The 16,355-nt window shown below is 33.9% G+C and overlaps 4 protein-coding genes across 6 annotated transcripts in view; 3 read left to right on the forward strand and 1 right to left on the reverse strand.

Annotated features, from left to right (window-relative positions):
- Positions 1-3,190, forward strand: part of Utx (Utx histone demethylase) — a 44,071-nt gene extending 40,881 nt beyond the window's left edge. For both annotated transcript variants that reach the window (XM_066391286.1, XM_066391287.1), the window contains 3 exons: positions 1,425-1,766; positions 1,817-1,943; positions 2,003-3,190. In XM_066391286.1, the coding sequence (XP_066247383.1) occupies positions 1,425-1,766; positions 1,817-1,943; positions 2,003-2,206 (673 nt within the window). In that variant the 3' untranslated portion in view covers positions 2,207-3,190. The remainder of the gene's footprint in view (positions 1-1,424; positions 1,767-1,816; positions 1,944-2,002) is intronic.
- LOC136409646 (protein white-like) overlaps positions 1-14,858 on the forward strand; it is a 66,152-nt gene extending 51,294 nt beyond the window's left edge. The window contains exons 1-13 of one of the 2 annotated variants that reach the window (XM_066391303.1): positions 10,299-10,317; positions 10,373-10,475; positions 10,528-10,576; positions 12,689-12,738; positions 12,795-12,922; positions 12,975-13,124; positions 13,178-13,419; positions 13,471-13,650; positions 13,703-13,811; positions 13,867-14,088; positions 14,153-14,288; positions 14,338-14,544; positions 14,607-14,858. In XM_066391303.1, coding sequence (XP_066247400.1) covers positions 10,315-10,317; positions 10,373-10,475; positions 10,528-10,576; positions 12,689-12,738; positions 12,795-12,922; positions 12,975-13,124; positions 13,178-13,419; positions 13,471-13,650; positions 13,703-13,811; positions 13,867-14,088; positions 14,153-14,288; positions 14,338-14,544; positions 14,607-14,794 — 1,767 coding nt within the window. In that variant the 5' untranslated portion in view covers positions 10,299-10,314 and the 3' untranslated portion in view covers positions 14,795-14,858. Of the gene's footprint in view, positions 1-10,298; positions 10,318-10,372; positions 10,476-10,527; positions 10,577-12,688; positions 12,739-12,794; positions 12,923-12,974; positions 13,125-13,177; positions 13,420-13,470; positions 13,651-13,702; positions 13,812-13,866; positions 14,089-14,152; positions 14,289-14,337; positions 14,545-14,606 lie in introns of those variants that run through there. The other variant, XM_066391302.1, reaches the window with a different exon arrangement.
- On the reverse strand, positions 4,028-7,261 carry LOC136409653 (mitochondrial outer membrane protein SLC25A46-like). The gene is made up of 6 exons (XM_066391313.1): positions 7,000-7,261; positions 5,321-5,424; positions 5,087-5,265; positions 4,975-5,031; positions 4,512-4,923; positions 4,028-4,458 (listed from the first exon to the last, which is right to left on the reverse strand). Exons 1-6 carry the CDS (start codon positions 7,169-7,171, stop codon positions 4,144-4,146), a joined length of 1,239 nt encoding a protein of 412 aa, XP_066247410.1. The 5' UTR covers positions 7,172-7,261; the 3' UTR covers positions 4,028-4,143.
- On the forward strand, positions 7,748-10,038 carry LOC136409650 (solute carrier family 41 member 1-like). Its single transcript, XM_066391309.1, has 2 exons — positions 7,748-8,089; positions 8,142-10,038. The coding sequence occupies exons 1-2, from the start codon at positions 8,006-8,008 to the stop codon at positions 9,495-9,497; spliced, it is 1,440 nt and encodes a 479-aa protein (XP_066247406.1). The 5' UTR covers positions 7,748-8,005; the 3' UTR covers positions 9,498-10,038.
- Positions 14,859-16,355: the final 1,497 nt, after the last annotated feature.

Raw genomic sequence — 16,355 nt, forward strand, 5'->3', positions numbered from 1 at the left:
AAAATAATGCGCGAAATTACACGTAATAAATCTGTAGAAATGTTATTTTTTGTGACGTATTATGACGTTTCGTGTACGACGAATCGTGACGTAGAAACAAATGAAGTTGTTCACAAAGTGACAGTTCCAAAATGACACCTCCACTAGAGCGTTGCACTAGGGAGGAACAGCATTCTATTCTTCGTTTTTTAGGAAGTGCAGAAGTGAAACTCATTGATATTCACCATAAAATGAAGTCACGTTATGGAAATTCACGTCCGTCGCTTCAGCAAGTGTGTATAAATGAAGCAACAAATTCAAAAACGGGATGACTTCCGTAATTGATTCTCCCCGACCTGGTCAAGCAAATCACGCCTGCTTCGATTTCAGCAGATGAAGTGTTAGTGAAAGAAAATCCTCATATTATTCTTAACGAAATCGCTAAAATTTTAAACAAGAGCCATGATTACGTACACCACATTATGCATGACATTCTCCAGTTGCATAAAGTATCAGGAAGGTAAGGTGGGTGCCAAAGCAATTGACTTCAGAATTGAGACAACGGCGTGTTGATGCTTGTGAAAAACTCTTGCGTCGGTATAAAACAGAAAGAGATGCCCTTCTGACAAGAATCGCCCCTGGAGATACTGCATTACCATCAACGTGAAACGAGCAACCAAAGAATGGCGTCACACTCCTTCACCAAAGCCGAAAAAAATTCACACTTAGCTCTTAGCAGGAAAGGTTATATTTACCTTGTTTTCGAATGCTAAAGGGGTTATTTTAAAAGACCATATGCCTTAGGAGGCACAATTACTAATACTACATACTAAGAACTTCTAAATAACCGTTTCAAGCCTGCAGAACCAAAAGGCTAGAATCTCTGAGTAACAACATTCTTTTGCAACACGATAATACGCGACCATATACTGCCCGTATAACAGTAGTAGTCATCCAAAATTTGAAGTTTGAACATCTATCACATCTTCCACATTTGCCTGACCTCATCCCCAGCGATTATCATGTATTTGATCACCTTAAAGAAGCTTTGAATGGGAAGAAATTTTAAATTGACGAAATGATTCAGGCAGTGCATGAGTAGCTGTCTTCACTACCAAAAGATTTTTTTCCTTCGGGTATTCAAGCACTTCCAGAACTATGAAGAAGATGTATTGAACGTAATTGGGACTGCATTGAAAAATGACATATTCGTTTTTGACATGAATTAAGTTTAATATCGTTTTTGAGGTTTTCATTTGGCTTTCCCTCGTACTGCTTTTAACGTCGATTGTGACCCCTGCTGTTTTCGTTTCTCTGCAAAAGATTTCGACTAAAAAGGGTCCCAAAAAGTGAGTGAAGTAAACGTTGAAAAAGTTCACGATTCTCTCCATAAACAAACTTGAGCTACTCAAAGTCTTTTAATTTGTATATTTCGATGTTTTCAGGCTTTGCGAACAGAACCAAATCAACTACCTTCACGGATCCTGGTGGCCAGTCTTAGAAGATTTATATAAAGCTAATATCCCGGTGTACAGGTTTCTGCAAAGGCCTGGGGACTTGGTCTGGGTAAACGCGGGCTGTGTACATTGGGTGCAAGCAGTGGGATGGTGCAACAACATTGCTTGGAATGTGGGCCCCTTAACTGCTAGGCAGTATCAATTGGCCATAGAGAGATACGAGTGGAACAAGCTCCAAAGTTTCAAAAGCATAGTGCCCATGCTTCACCTTTCTTGGAATCTCGCCAGAAACATTAAAGTTTCCGATAGAAAGCTATTTGAGTTGATCAAGTATGTATTCAATTTATTTATTAATCAATTCCTTTATAATATTTTTTCAGAAACTGCCTACTTAGAACTTTGACGAAATGCAGTAGGATTTTAGAATTTGTTAAAGATAAAGGGGTAGAAGTTAAGTTCCATGGTAGGGGAAAGAACGAGGCGTCGCATTATTGTGGACAATGCGAGGTAAGTAGGATTTTGCTAAGTGTTGTTGGCCCAAATTACCGGTTTGATGCAATTTACAGATTGAAGTGTTCAACATTCTGTTTATAAGAGAACAGGAAAAACGACACGTGGTGCATTGCATGGACTGCGCCAGAAAACAATCTCCCAACCTCGAAGGTTTTGTCTGTCTAGAAGAATACAAAAGTCAGGAGCTTTGCGACGTCTACAATAGCTTCGTGCTTCACAGCAACGTGTCGAATCCAGACTCTTATAGGCTCACGTAATTTTAAGCTACTAAAGATAGTTGATCTTCACTGCCACTCGAAACTGATGTACAACTACTTTAAGGTACGTTTTGCTTGTTTTCTAGGTGTAAAATTACAATCGTGATATTCGTATAAGGGAAATGTAATTGTAAAGGTGTAAATACATAAATGAATATTTTCATGAAAACACGCGAACTGAAGAGATGATTCTTTGCGCTTCGTTGGGTTTGGACGAAACCCTGAAATCGGTGATCTCAGACTATTTAGTAGAATTTGATTGTATGATAATATTTATTTTTACCATTGTATTTTACGATTTTTCTGTTAATTATTCAGATTTTTTATCTTACAGCGGTATTTTATTGTGTTCCTCTAGCATATTTAATATTTATTTTTCCCTATTCACTTTCTCCAAAAAATCCTGGTTGACCTTACCTTTTGGAGCAACTGAATACCACCATATACTTACTTCATCCGCTTGAATATTTATACGCATTTATTCTTTGTAGATTAAGTAGGCAGGTCTGAATGGTTTATTTTGTGTCTTCTACACTGCCATTTTGTGATATAGAACTGCTAACAAGCGAAATTTCTTGACTATGCAAATTTAAATTGTGCACTTTATGTAATTAATGTTTTATCCTTCTTTATGCTCTTCTGATCAGTGATTTGCGAAGCCCTAGTTGCCAGGTAACCTGGATTATCAGTGCCTTCAGCTATAATAATCGCAGGAATAATCCTGACTCAGAATAAAGAAAACTTTAAAATCTATTTTGCATTCATGACCAAAATTTCACGTAAAACCTCGTGTATATATTAGCGAATCTAAAGAAAAGAAACAAACTAGCTCAATTTTTGTATGTAATTTCATATAAATTGTAATAAAAATTAACTTTATATCATTCGTATAAAAGTCTGATTTTTGATTGCGATTTGCCTAGATTTTAATTGGTTTATTGTAGATTGTACTGAACATTCACATAAATAAATTTAGGAAAAACCTTTATTTGTTTTAATTGCGTCCGGTGTAATAAATAACCTGAACTTCCCAGTATTTTGAGAGCTCTGCGAGATGATAAATACTAACAATTCTAGCCAACCTAAACAGAAGCGATCTGCAGTATGGTTAAATTCAAGAACTCATTAAGCTCAGTTTTTACTACTTGGTGATAAGTAGTACTCTACACACCAAGCCACCATCCCATCAACCACGCTCGAACAACAGGCACATTATCTGCGTACTGATAAATGTCTATAACTCTTCACAAAATAAAGCTCTGTGTTACTTTGGAGATAGTAAAGTTGCCCTTATATGTGATAGATACACGGTTTGTGATTGTGAAAATTCCAACAGTCGGGCGCTTCTGTACTCTCGGAGCTACAGCATTAGAATGACCACACAGATCACAACAGACCTGACTGAAAACATCCTGTTAATTGTTGTCCAGTTGTTCTGTAACATATTTGATAGTCTGAAGTATAGAAAGTTATATATAATAGTCGATTTGTTGAGTTTAAAACCATATTGTTGTTCTCCAAACATGTGTTTGTAGGAAACTCATTAACTTAACATAAACTGATCTTCCAAAAACTTAAAGAAATTCTTCAACCAGGTATGAGCGTTTCTTAAAATTCCTTAAAACTCTCCTTTTTACCCTGCATTTCTTATGGTAACCCAGATACATGTAGCATCATTTGGGACACATTATATACTTCGTAATCAGTCACAGGTATCATAAAAATAGTGGAATGGTGTATGTTACTCACCTTATTCCAATCAGCTATGTGAAATGGAACTCAGTTAACCTATTTAAATTGGTCGATTAAAAAAACAACTGGTCGAATAATTGGTGTATTCTCTGAATGATAGTTTAATATAATAACAATTTACAATTCTAAACTTGGCAACAACGCAAAATTTAAATTTCAAATGTCCCAAACATTTCGACTAGAACTTATGGAAGCAAATAGGACTTAGGTGGGTTGGTTAAATTTGAAATAGCTGGAGGTGAACTATTCATTGCTGTCTGGGTATTTTGTGCGGGTTTCTTGAGCAAATCTCCGATCTCCGAGAGAACGAAGCGGGACAGTTTAATTAAAGCGATATGACCCACGTATTGCAAGATAAGAGCTCCGAAACCTTTATACAATCCCGCCGTTCCTTCTGTAGCAATGCACTTTTCGTAACAGTCTATCGCACCGCTATAGTTCGTTAAAATGGGCAACACTGATTTACCGTCATTTAGATTGTCTATTATAGTTCGAGTACCCTAAAATCAATGAAAATAACGTTTTATCCATCTCGCAGCAAAAATTAACATACCTGCAAATGCAAGCGATGCACGATTGTCTCACAGGGATAAAAAACTATATCACTAGATACAGTGGCAATTAGAGAAGCCGTTAAATTAATATCTTCCATTACCGCGTTGCTGTCTTTAGGGATGGTGCCAGTCTTCTCCCAATTGCTTATCTGCCGCATGTTCATGATTCTGACAGCTACCTCCTTAACCATAATTGAGAATAGGTATTTTGCCAATCCTAAAGTTATGGTGGGTACAATGAGGGCCCAAATCGGTAACATTCGGCCCTTAGCTGGAGCTCCCCAATTCAGCAACCTTACAAAACCTTCTCTGAAAACGTCGAGAATCCCAGGAGTTTCACTGGCAATGTCACTCTGAACTGTTTCCACAAAGGACGCTGAATAAAAAGGTGTGACTATTGCGAAAGTCACACTGCAAGTATATGTTAATAATGAAGTAACTTTATATGCATTCGTACATTACCACTTCAACATTGTGTGTTGTAAAAATTGCTTCAGACTACTATGTGCATTAGTTTCCCTAAAAATTCGATTTCAATTGATAATCACTAGGTGCATCGACTGTTTTATGTTACCTAGGCCAAGGAGTTAATTTTGAAATTAAATCTTCAATACCTAATGACATTCCCCTTACAAGGAGAACAGAACCTAAGCCTTTCCATAAAGTAGTAAGTCCTTGATGCTGCTGTAAATGGCATACTGTTGGTAAGAGAGTGATTGGTAGCAAATGGTACCTCTTTGAGGTATGATTAACCTACAAAAAATTCCCATCAAAGTCCAAAGTAATCATTCAAACCACAAGCTCTTACTTGGCACTGCCTTCTTAAAACCAGAAATGGATGACTGAGCAGGTTCTCAGTTATGAGGCTTACAAAAGCTACTCCAGAGCCTATGTAACGCTTCACTGTTACATCTAAAAGGTGTTCAAAATGTAATAGTCAGGTTATAATGAAGAGTTATTTAGCAAGTAAAATGGTTCGTTCGCAACATTCAAGATTCGTTATATTAGAAAAATTTTTGGTGGTTTTATTAAAAATGGCATTAGAAAACTACTGGTGACTTTAATAAGCCTTTTAGCACTAAGGAACAAAACGCCCTGCAACGTTCTGACACAATGGTTGGATTTGAAATAGGATATGTATAAATGTAGCAACCAGACGAAAGTCTTGCTTGGTTAAAGTCTTTATGAGTGAAAATGTTGATCAATCTCAGCTGATAGATCTTGACATGTTGGACTGTCTGAGGTAAGTTGTTAGTGTTTCTGGTTCTCTGCATGTTGGCAGCTTCTTTCAGATAAGAGAAGAAACGCCATACAATACTTTCCAGAGCAGTAATACATTATATGCTGAAAAAATGATATTAGGTGGTTCAAAACTTCCGGGTAATCATAAAACCTTTGAAGCTATTGGGTAAAATCAGCAGATAGTAGAACACATATGGAAACAAATAATATTGTATAGGGTATTATTGTATAGTATGTATTTCAAAATTGCACTATTTGAGGTATGTATTCTCTAGTACAAAATAAAGAAACAAGTTCACACAAGCATGCATTCAATCTCAATCAGTAGTGGCATTGCAAGGTGTTGAGTTAAGGAAAAATTTGGTTTTCATTTTATTTTACTTGATCTATTGCACAAAGAGCTTTTTAATTTTATATATGCATTAGGTAATAGGTGTTGCTTAATATGAGAGTAGATTGCCTCCAACTACTATACAGTGTAGTGTATTTTCTGAGGTATTAGTGCATAAAATCATTTAGAAAAAATTGCTTGTACACCACTAGTAAATTTTAATATTTCCTGAAGTTCTTAAATCTATTACTTAAATTTTATCTTTCTTAATTTTTGGTTGAATTCTGTTCAGTTCCCTCATAAATTAATTAATTTATAAATTCAATCAAATCTATGGGCCTTAGTGTTTTCAGACAGAGACATTCAAATACATCTCTTCCATATCAACAAAATTATAAAACATATTTTGAGAAACTTGGTTTTATTATAAACCTCACAAATATGTTAAGTGGTCATCATTGCCTATGTCATTTGTTTCATGTATACATACCTGTATAATTGGAAAGATTGAGAACTCATGAGTGCACTTCGAAACATAAAGTGAAGAAAGCATATAAAAAATAACTTCTACTAACTTAAAAAAACATTTGATGTGAAATTGTCACTTATTTTCTTACATTCACATTTTGCCTACCAGGTATTACTGTCATTTTTTAAGTTCACAATATATAAAAATTTGAATTCTATTTAAACCCTTGACAACAAACCAATGATTGAGATGAAGGAAAGGTTTAAAGTGAATGTTTATTATAACCTAATGTATTATTAAAAATATATATATTGAACATATAGCACATAAGTTTACTTCTTCATGAAAAGTTCATTATAGCTAGGAGTTCACTCCAAAGAGGTTCATTATAGATGAATATTAGTGTATCAGATATGTGTATAATATATTACATGACTTCTCTCACCTTCATGACTTGAATATGATTGAGGACTTTGCTGCTGAGAATAATTTTCTTGGTAAGGATATGGGTAATAATTGTTTCCTACAGGGAGCCTTCTTGTTAAGTCAGGAGCCTCCCAATAATTTTCTTGTAGGTTGAAGTCATGATAAGGATTTGAAATATCCCTGGGATCCATTTTTTTTTGTTTGGGGCACCAACGTTACAATAAGGTAAGTACTGAAATGATAAGCCCCTACTGATGGGGTTTAAAATCCATGTAGTATGTTACTGGGAATAATTTACCATATTTTTTATGAGATGATTTTATGAGAAGTTGTAAAAATGGGTTAAATATTAGTTATCCCAGTATTCATTATTTAAAATCACACCACTTTGCATGAATCTACTGCTGCCAATTTTCCCAAAAAAAGCTTGAAATTTGGAAATATTTACAAAAATTAGGAGGATTGCGGCAACAATGACAACAATGTAAAGTTTCGCTTGTCTAACTGTCATGAAGACAAACAGCTGATTTAACGTCATGAATATGCTCTAGATGTCCTAAAAATTGGAAATTATGAAAGGATACTAAGAAAAGCGTTAAAAAATATTGAAAATAACTAATAAACCACAAAGCTGGATGTGAATATACCGTAACAATTACAACACGGCTCTCAAACTCAAAATAGTGTAACACTAACGCACTCTACACTATGTATTATAATCAAAATAGCTATGGTTATTTGTTGTGACATGAATGTCAAAAACGTCAATGCCACTCTTGATTAAAACATTAAGTAATTACAATTAATTATTAACACATCAAACATTACTATAATCAGCTTAAATGCTACTTAAAAACTATAAACGGCTTTTCAAGTATTCGATTTGTTGATAAAGCTTTAGTATACGTGTTAAAAAAATTAAATTCTGTACGATGTCATTTGCTAGTCTTCGTGCTTCAATCACCAATATCAGCAGAAAGCCTTTAAAATGTTAATTCTGCAAGTAATAGTTGAAATTCATCGTGATGAGTTTTGTAATAAAAAGGAGACTTTTGCGTGAGAGTCCTGCGAGGAAATCGACAAACATGGTGGAGAAAGAACAAGAAAATGTAAACTTAATTAATGCTTTAATTTTCTCATAATAGTAGTATCTAATCATAGGATGAAGAGGAATGCAAGGATCACGTCACAGACACTTGTTCCCTTCTAAACGCGGACGAAACAGAGTCACACAGAATCCAAGTCATTAAACATGAACCTTTGTGGATAACAGCAATCCAAATGTTCATTCCTTTCCTTCTTGCTGGTTTTGGTATGGTTGCAGCTAGTTTACTTTTGGACAAAGTTCAGCATTGGCCAGTCTACAGGAATATTTCCGAAGTATACATTTTAGTACCTGCCCTCCTTGGTCTTAAAGGAAACTTAGAAATGACTTTAGCATCTCGCTTATCAACACATGCTCACTTGGGACATTTAGATAGTCATAAGCAGAAGTTAAGTTTAATAACAGGAAATCTTGCATTAATATTATGCCAAGCAATCATCGTCGGTTTCTTAGCGTCCCTAGCAGCAGTTGTATTTGGTTGGATTCCTCGTGGGGAGTTGAATGTTAAGCATGCTTTACTCCTGTGTGCTAGCAGCATTGTTACAGCCTTTGGTGCCAGTTTTGTTTTAGGAGTAGTTATGATTGGAGTCATTATTTTTTCGAGACGTTTTAATATTAATCCTGACAACGTAGCAACGCCTATCGCTGCAAGCCTTGGGGATCTTACAACCTTGGCAGTTTTGTCATACTTTGCTTCCTTATTTTATCGCACCATGGATAGTCATCCATGGTTAGCTCCTTTTCTAATAGTCTTAGGAATTGGTTTTGTTCCCTTGTGGGCCTATGTAGCTAGTCGAAACAAATATACACGTGAAGTTCTCTTCACTGGTTGGAGCCCTGTCATATCAGCAATGGTAATAAGCAGCGCGGGGGGCCTTATCTTAGACTTTACAGTATCCCAATACAAAGGAGTGGCAGTATTTCAGTTAGTAATAAATGGTGTAGGTGGAAATTTAGTCGCAGTTCAGGCTAGTCGAATTTCTACTGAACTGCACAGCATGGGGGAAGTCGGGAATCTTCCTGAAAACATGCAGATTTGCATTAGCCCCTGTGACGCGTTCTGTGATAATCAAAAAACCAGCCACACAGGCACTGCTAAAATGCTTATGCTTATGGTGGTTCCTGGTCATTTAATTTTCTCTTATATGATTAGCTACTTACAGGCAGGACATACCTCATATACGTTTACTTTTATTGTGGTATACCTCAGTGCGGCCTTAATACAGGTTTTTCTATTACTTTACATTGCACAAGTACTTACTCTTGGTATGTGGAAAGCCGGGGTTGATCCCGATAACTCTGCCATTCCTTACTTAACAGCATTGGGCGACTTAATTGGTACCATGCTTTTGGGAATTGCGTTTCAGCTCCTTTATTTCATCGGCGATAGAGATAGCGATGTAGGAGATTAATTGAACTCTTGTTTTCTTTGAAGTTTAGTCAGTTCCTACATATTGTTTCTTTAGTTCCGTTCCAGTTAGTTAAACCTATAACGTATCCATTCTGTGTAGCTACTTTTCCAGCTGCGAATGCTCTTTTGACCTAGAGCAAAAGTCTGAAAGTGCAATTTTGTAATAGTTTCAGGAGATAAAACTTTACATAAATCGTAAAAAGTGCCAAACTGTTGTGTTTATTTTTATATAAATAAGATAATTATTTGAGGAATTAATTTAGATTTACAGGGTACATTTGCAAACAGATGGGAGCATCTTAACTTAATTTATTTTTTAAATTATGTTTTAATATTGTTCAATTTGAGTATTACATTTATCAATGTTATTCAGATAGAATAATACATAAAAGTGCTATAAAAGTAATTTTTAAATCAGAACATCAGGTTACTAAGCACATAAAATTGTTGCCCAAAGTAGGACAATTTTATTTAACGGCAATCCGTAATGTGATTATACCAGTATAGCTAATGTAAGGAAATAAAGATTTTTACTGTTTTAAGGTGGTGGTTTCCTTACAACATACTTAATTAAATAAAGACAATCTCCCAAAACTGATTAGCATTACCTATAAACCTTTCAAAAATTCTAATGCTTTTAACAATTACATATTCTCATTTTTGGGTACCAAATATAGTGTAGGTACAAAAATGCGCATTATCCCTCGTTTCAAAAGAGCAGATATTTGTTTAGCTTTGACTATTCTTTACTAATTTAAATAAAAGATAAGATATTCAAGAGAGAGCATCTATGTCTGTATTCGTAATTTAGTTTCAAAATGGTAAGATTGTTTTAAAAGATCGTGTCAGAAATGTTCTATTTGATCACTTTTACAGGCTCGATTCATATTCACTTGGGATAATCTGAAGTATTCCGTACAAGAAAAGCATGGTTCCATTTGGAATCAGCGCAAAAACAGAAAAGTTATTATAGATGGAGGTAAATAAAATGTTCTGTAAAAGATTAACTTAACTATTTATTTAACCAACAGTTTCAGGTTCAGCTTTTTCGGGGTCTGTAACTGCCATAATGGGCGTAAGGTAATTAACTAGATGTTAAATCTCAATGAAATTCACACACAATGAATCCCAAAAACATTTGGACGTATTATTTTTTTACATCAAAAATGTCTTCTTCAATCATTTCATCAAGTTTGCATAAAAGAGAACATAAAATTTTAATAACTTATTTTCCAATTTCAAGACAAAGTCCAGAGACAATTAAGTGCGCCACAAAAATATTCTGATGGTAATAACTAATATATAATTACTATACAGGCATTACTAGTCCAAGAGAAACATATGGATTGTGCAAGTGGAAGAAGGAGCGGTTAAGATTTAATATGTCTCCAACAAAGATCAACGAAGTGAGTTGTGGGACTATTGGCTGACATGACTGGAGTCAGTCTAGTGTTAATAGATCTCTCACCATTTCAGAATTTTTGCTAATAAAAGTTCTAGTCACTTTTTTTTTCATTTATCTACATTGCTGCTTTTTGTTCTGATGTTTTTTTAAATTTCCATCGCTGCGAAAGCAGCAAAATCGTCACTAATCTAAACATTAAAGTGAAGACTGACTCGGTTCACTTCAACCCCAACCTATTTCGTGGTCTTTGTCGGAGGCATATGAAACCTTATTCGATCCTCCTCCCACTTGCACAATCCCTATGTTTCCACTTGAATTGGTGATATATCTATAATTGGTTTAAAGATAAATAACAACATAATTTAGTAAATTAATATTTTGTATGACCACCTTTAGATTCAACTACACTTTTCAAATATTTAGACATAGAAAATAGAATTTATTCTTAAATAATTGAAATCAATTTTATTCCTTTTTTCCTGCAACCTGGTTTGTAATACTGTGTTCGATATTGTTTCATATTTTCTAAGCTGTTATTCCAAATAATGTCGTACATTTTTTTAATTTGATTAAAGTCCGGAGATTAGGAAAGAGTTTTAAAGATTTTCGGAGTTGTACTACATCCATTTGCGAATAATGCAAACGCTATATTCTGAATCATTGTCTTGATATAGCTTAAACGATCTTAATATGCCAATGTTTTTCGCATTTTCCTTTAGATTTTGTCCTAGAATATTTAAATATAATACACATTTTAGTTCATAATACCTTCAATAAAAGCTAATTCACCGATTCCTACTGATAACACACCCCCAACCATAATCGAACCTCCTCCATGTTTTACTATTGGACGAAGATGTTATTTTTGCAATTCTTCATTTTTTTTTCTCCATATCATTTGATGTCCGTTTGAGATAAAAATATTAAATTTTGACTTTTCACGGAAAATTATATCGTTTCAGTAATTGTCTGACTTGGAAATGAATTTTTTACCAAAATTTAATCATATTTTTATATTTTTACTACTAAACAATGACTTGTTCTTGGATCCTCTACCGTGATATCCACCACTTCTAATATACTAACGAATGGCTTCAATACTAACTATTTCATTACAATGATTTTGCAATAGGATTTTTATCTTTGAAGCACTAACTTTGTAATTTTCCTAATGGTTCTCAACATAAAGTGGTTGTCCTTCTCATTTAACAATTTTTCGCCGACCTGTTTATTTGAAAGTATTTTATCTTAATTTTTATAACGTTGGACTATGTCTCCAACCGTGCTCTTACTTAATTGGAACGTTTTCCCAATCTTTTTGTAGAAACTATCTTTTTCGTAATGAAATACCACTAAGCGTTTTTTTATCAAAACTAAAATTTTTTTTTGTTATATTGTTTGTTTTGGTATCCGACCCATTATGAATATTATTTCTAACTCTACTCTGCGATATCTAGGTTCAGCAAGCAAAAAGTTCATAACAAATATCTAAAAAATACATTTTTCTACTATGAATCATTTTGTTGTACAGGGTGGTCCACGTAAAATGGTTCACTATCTTATTTCAAAAACCGTAAGGTTTAAAAAAAAATATTCAGTTTTTCATGAATTTTAATTTTTTAATATTTTCGAAATTACTTATTATTTCAAATGTATCATTTCTATACATATCATTCAGAAAATTAAAAGAAAAGTTCATTTAAAAAAAAAAACGGGATATCTCATTTAAAAAATCAAATTTAATAAGTTTGTAATGTAATCGAGTTGATCGAATTTGTAACTTTTAGCGGATCTGGGAAGACTACTTTGCTCACTTTGCTCTCTGGAGAACGCAGGGGTAGGTCTCCCATATTTATGCGTTGAAACTTTGTTTAAATACGATTTACGATTTAGGTAGAGGACTTTTGAAAATTAACGGAAGAGTCGTAACTGGGCAAATCTTGAGAAGCAACTCGTCATTTTTACAACAAAAAGACTTATTCACCGAATCCTTGACTGTCTATGAACACATGAATTTCATGGTAATTTCAATTCAACGTGCAGACTCATTTCAATCACTTCTAACGTTTTAAGGCCGCCATGTACGTATACACAAAACCCTACAGTGTTAGAGTTCAAATTATTCATAAACTGCTCAGAGATCTCAATTTAGAGAACTTCAAGTACAGTAAATTACAATATTTGTCTTCGGGGGAAAAAAGAAAACTATCCTTGGCCACCAAGGTAAGTAATAGTACGTTCTTAATTCAGGCTCAGTGTTAACTTCATGTTTTTAGCTTCTCTCAGACCCAAGTATTCTCTTTTGTGATGAACCCACCACAGGATTGGACAGCTTTAGTGCAATTTCCGTTGTACGACTCCTGGAAACAATAGCTGCCTCGGGAAAAATTGTATTTTTAACTGTACACCAACCTTCTTCACAACTCTTCGAGTTATTTGATAACTTCATCCTACTAGCATCGAATGGAAAGGTGGTGTTCCAGGGATCTAAAGAGAACGCGAAAAGATTTTTCGAAAGGTATATAGGTACTAGTATTATCTAACATGACAATTCAAAGTAGAATTTTAGTCAATTTCTCTTTTGCCCGGCAACGTATAATCCAGCAGATTTTTATATAAAATCAACAGTAATTAAATCCCCAAGGGAAGAAGTGAAAGTTAGAAGTTTGATTGAGGCGTTTGAGGATGAGTACGCAGTAAAGTTTAATTTTGCAGATATAGAATATGATGGTTTACTGCTAAGAAAAAAGTAAGTTTTTTGAGTTTCATTTACAGTTTTTATTCGCTGATGATATTTAAAGGACTGATGAGAAAAGATTTCTGTACACTCTGGGCTGGCTAATTTGGCGCACATATATTGACCTTAAAGGGCAGTCCAGGCAATATTTAATTTCCTTTTTGCTCATCATTGTGAGTATATATCTACAATTTTTTTAAATAAACCCTACATTTATCGTCTCTATAGGTAACAGCTTTCATAATCGGAATATCATACTCAAGTACAACCATCACAGACCTAAACAGCGTTCAGAGCATTCAAGGCGCGTTGCTGTTGATAATTTCTGAGCTAATTTTCGACGAAATGTATCAAGTTATTTATATTTTCCCTCAGGAAATTGAGATATTCATACAGGAAAAAACCCTATATGCAGCTTTGCCGTACTTCCTTTCAAAGATTCTTTCTCTGGTTTGTACTTAATGTGATATAATTGTGTCTATGAGTTATAATAATAACAATAATTGAATTTTAGATTCCCCTAGTGGTACTACACTCTCTAGGATTTACAGGAGTGTATTTTATATGCCTTCAGTTTCTAGGAGGTTTGCAACTTTTCGTTAATATGTATGTAGTCGTGCTTGGGGCTTCTTTAGGTGGTTGTGCTTTCGGTAATACTACATTTAAAAATTATTCTCGTTACTTATCGAAGTATTTCAGGCTTATGTCTTTCAGCCCTTTTCCCGACAGTGGAATTTATTCACCTTTTTATAGTACCATTGCAATTGTTATGCGTCCTGCTCTCAGGATTATGGATTAAAATTGATTCCCTCCCAAAACTATTTGCAATAGTGAAGTATTTTTCACCATTTTATATTTCTTTTGAATCAATTTGTATCGTCTATTGGATTCAAGTGGAAGGAGTAGGTAAGGGATCAGTTAGCAGGAAAATTGTATTTCAGGGTTCATTATTATTGATATTATTGCAGATCTCTGCTCTTCGGTAGACGAAATTCCTTGCTACCGCAATGGAACTGAAGTGTTGAACAGTTACGACTTTGCTGTTGGTTACGATAAAATTTTACAAAATGGGGGCTATATGATTTTGCTGATTGTAGTATATTCTTATTTAGGATATATCGGGATATTGCGTAAAAGAGCTTTGCATCATTTATAGTCTTTGGTGTAGCTTGGAAAGTTCAGTTAACTTTTTATGTTTTTTTATTATATGTTTCATATGTACAAAAGCCGGAAAATGTTGTTTTGAGATAAATGTAATATAAGTTATACATATATACAGGATGTTTCAAAATAAATCTGACAAGTATTTACTGTAGGTTCCTGTAAGCGAAACATGAAAAAAGATACGAACATAGGCCCGTTTTTGCTTCCTGTCTGAGATAAAGAATGGAAAAAAAATTATAATATTTTCGTTTTTTTCTTATTAAATAAATATTAAATATTTTAATGAAAATTGGGGAAGGTAAAATAGGTGTAGATATACATTTTTAAGAGGAAAACAATGTTTCAAGTTTCACCAGTGGTGTTCCCATTGATGTGATCCTGAACGTTTTAAAAGAAAAATATGATATGCTACTGGTTAAAAAAATAATAATAGTAAAATAGTACTGGTAAAAAAATTAAGAATCATTTTTTGAATGCTTCATGCATTCCCACAAAGGAGGTTATTTCAATAAATTTAAGATCCACGCCATCATGTCTCACTATCGAAAACAAAATCGACGTGTCTTGAGGTTTTACGATATTTTTTAAATTATCCAAAATAACCGTGGTGGAAAGTTTTCCTTGAAACACCCTGTATATGAATATAATGAGTCAAGCGCTTTTAACGCAACCGGGATGAGGAAATGAACGAAGACAATATATATATTTAGAATGACTCGAATTTAAGCAAACCTGACATGAATAACGTATCTGATTTAGTGCATACACTGATAAATTCTGAACTTCCCATGTTCATTCTAACGAACATTTCTTGTAACAAAATTTCGCTAAATCCGAATGACCGGTATGTAGAGTAACCGAAATCCAACCGAACATGACAAGAGTAATGTCCCTGATACAATGTAATACACTCAGAAATTCTGAACTTGTCTGCTGAGAGTGTTAGTCTGTTAATTAAAAATAAATTTTAATCTTTTTGTTCCGTAGTTCCCTTCCCAAAAAGAGATGTTGCAAAAAGGAAAGTTCTGGTAAATGTCTGCTAGATAAAACAAACATCTGTGTGAGAATAATATTCACAATATATAGGTGATACCTATAGGTATTAAGAGATTGATTTTTTGGATATCTAACAATACCTTAAACCCAAATTACCCTTTCGTATGTCGGAAAAGGGTTAAAATAAATGTAAAAATTCTGTACTTTGTGGTGACTGCATTTAAGTCACGTATGGGTAAACGCAGGAATAGATTAATAGCTTGAAAAAACATTCGAAATAAAAACTAAAAATTAATTTTTTTTAAAGTAAATACGAAAATCGTTAAGAGAATTGACTTTTCGAAGATAAGTTTATATTAAATTATAAATTTAAATGAAATTTCTTTTCAATAAGGTTGAAACAGCCGTGTAAAAAGACTAAGAACCCTGGAATAAAAGTAGATATTCTGAAGGTGGATTTAAATGCATATTTTTGTTCATAGTAATATTAACAATTGCAGTAACGATATTCATATAATCTGCAATAATTACTATTTCTTTTGTGTTATTTCCTCATC

Source organism: Euwallacea similis, chromosome 6 (genome assembly GCF_039881205.1).
Source record: "Euwallacea similis isolate ESF13 chromosome 6, ESF131.1, whole genome shotgun sequence".
Classification (NCBI taxonomy): Eukaryota; Metazoa; Arthropoda; class Insecta; order Coleoptera; family Curculionidae; genus Euwallacea; species Euwallacea similis.

Coding starts and splice junctions, on each gene's coding strand:
- LOC136409653 (XM_066391313.1), bottom strand. CDS start 7,171: ATGGATCCCAGGGATATTTCAAATCCTTATCATGACTTCAACCTACAA. Junction 5,266..5,320: donor TTTTAAGAAGGCAGTGCCAA/GTAAGAGCTTGT, acceptor AATTTTTTGTAG/GTTAATCATACCTCAAAGAG. Junction 5,032..5,086: donor AAATTAACTCCTTGGCCTAG/GTAACATAAAAC, acceptor TCGAATTTTTAG/GGAAACTAATGCACATAGTA.
- LOC136409650 (XM_066391309.1), top strand. CDS start 8,006: ATGAGTTTTGTAATAAAAAGGAGACTTTTGCGTGAGAGTCCTGCGAGG. Junction 8,090..8,141: donor TGGAGAAAGAACAAGAAAAT/GTAAACTTAATT, acceptor ATCTAATCATAG/GATGAAGAGGAATGCAAGGA.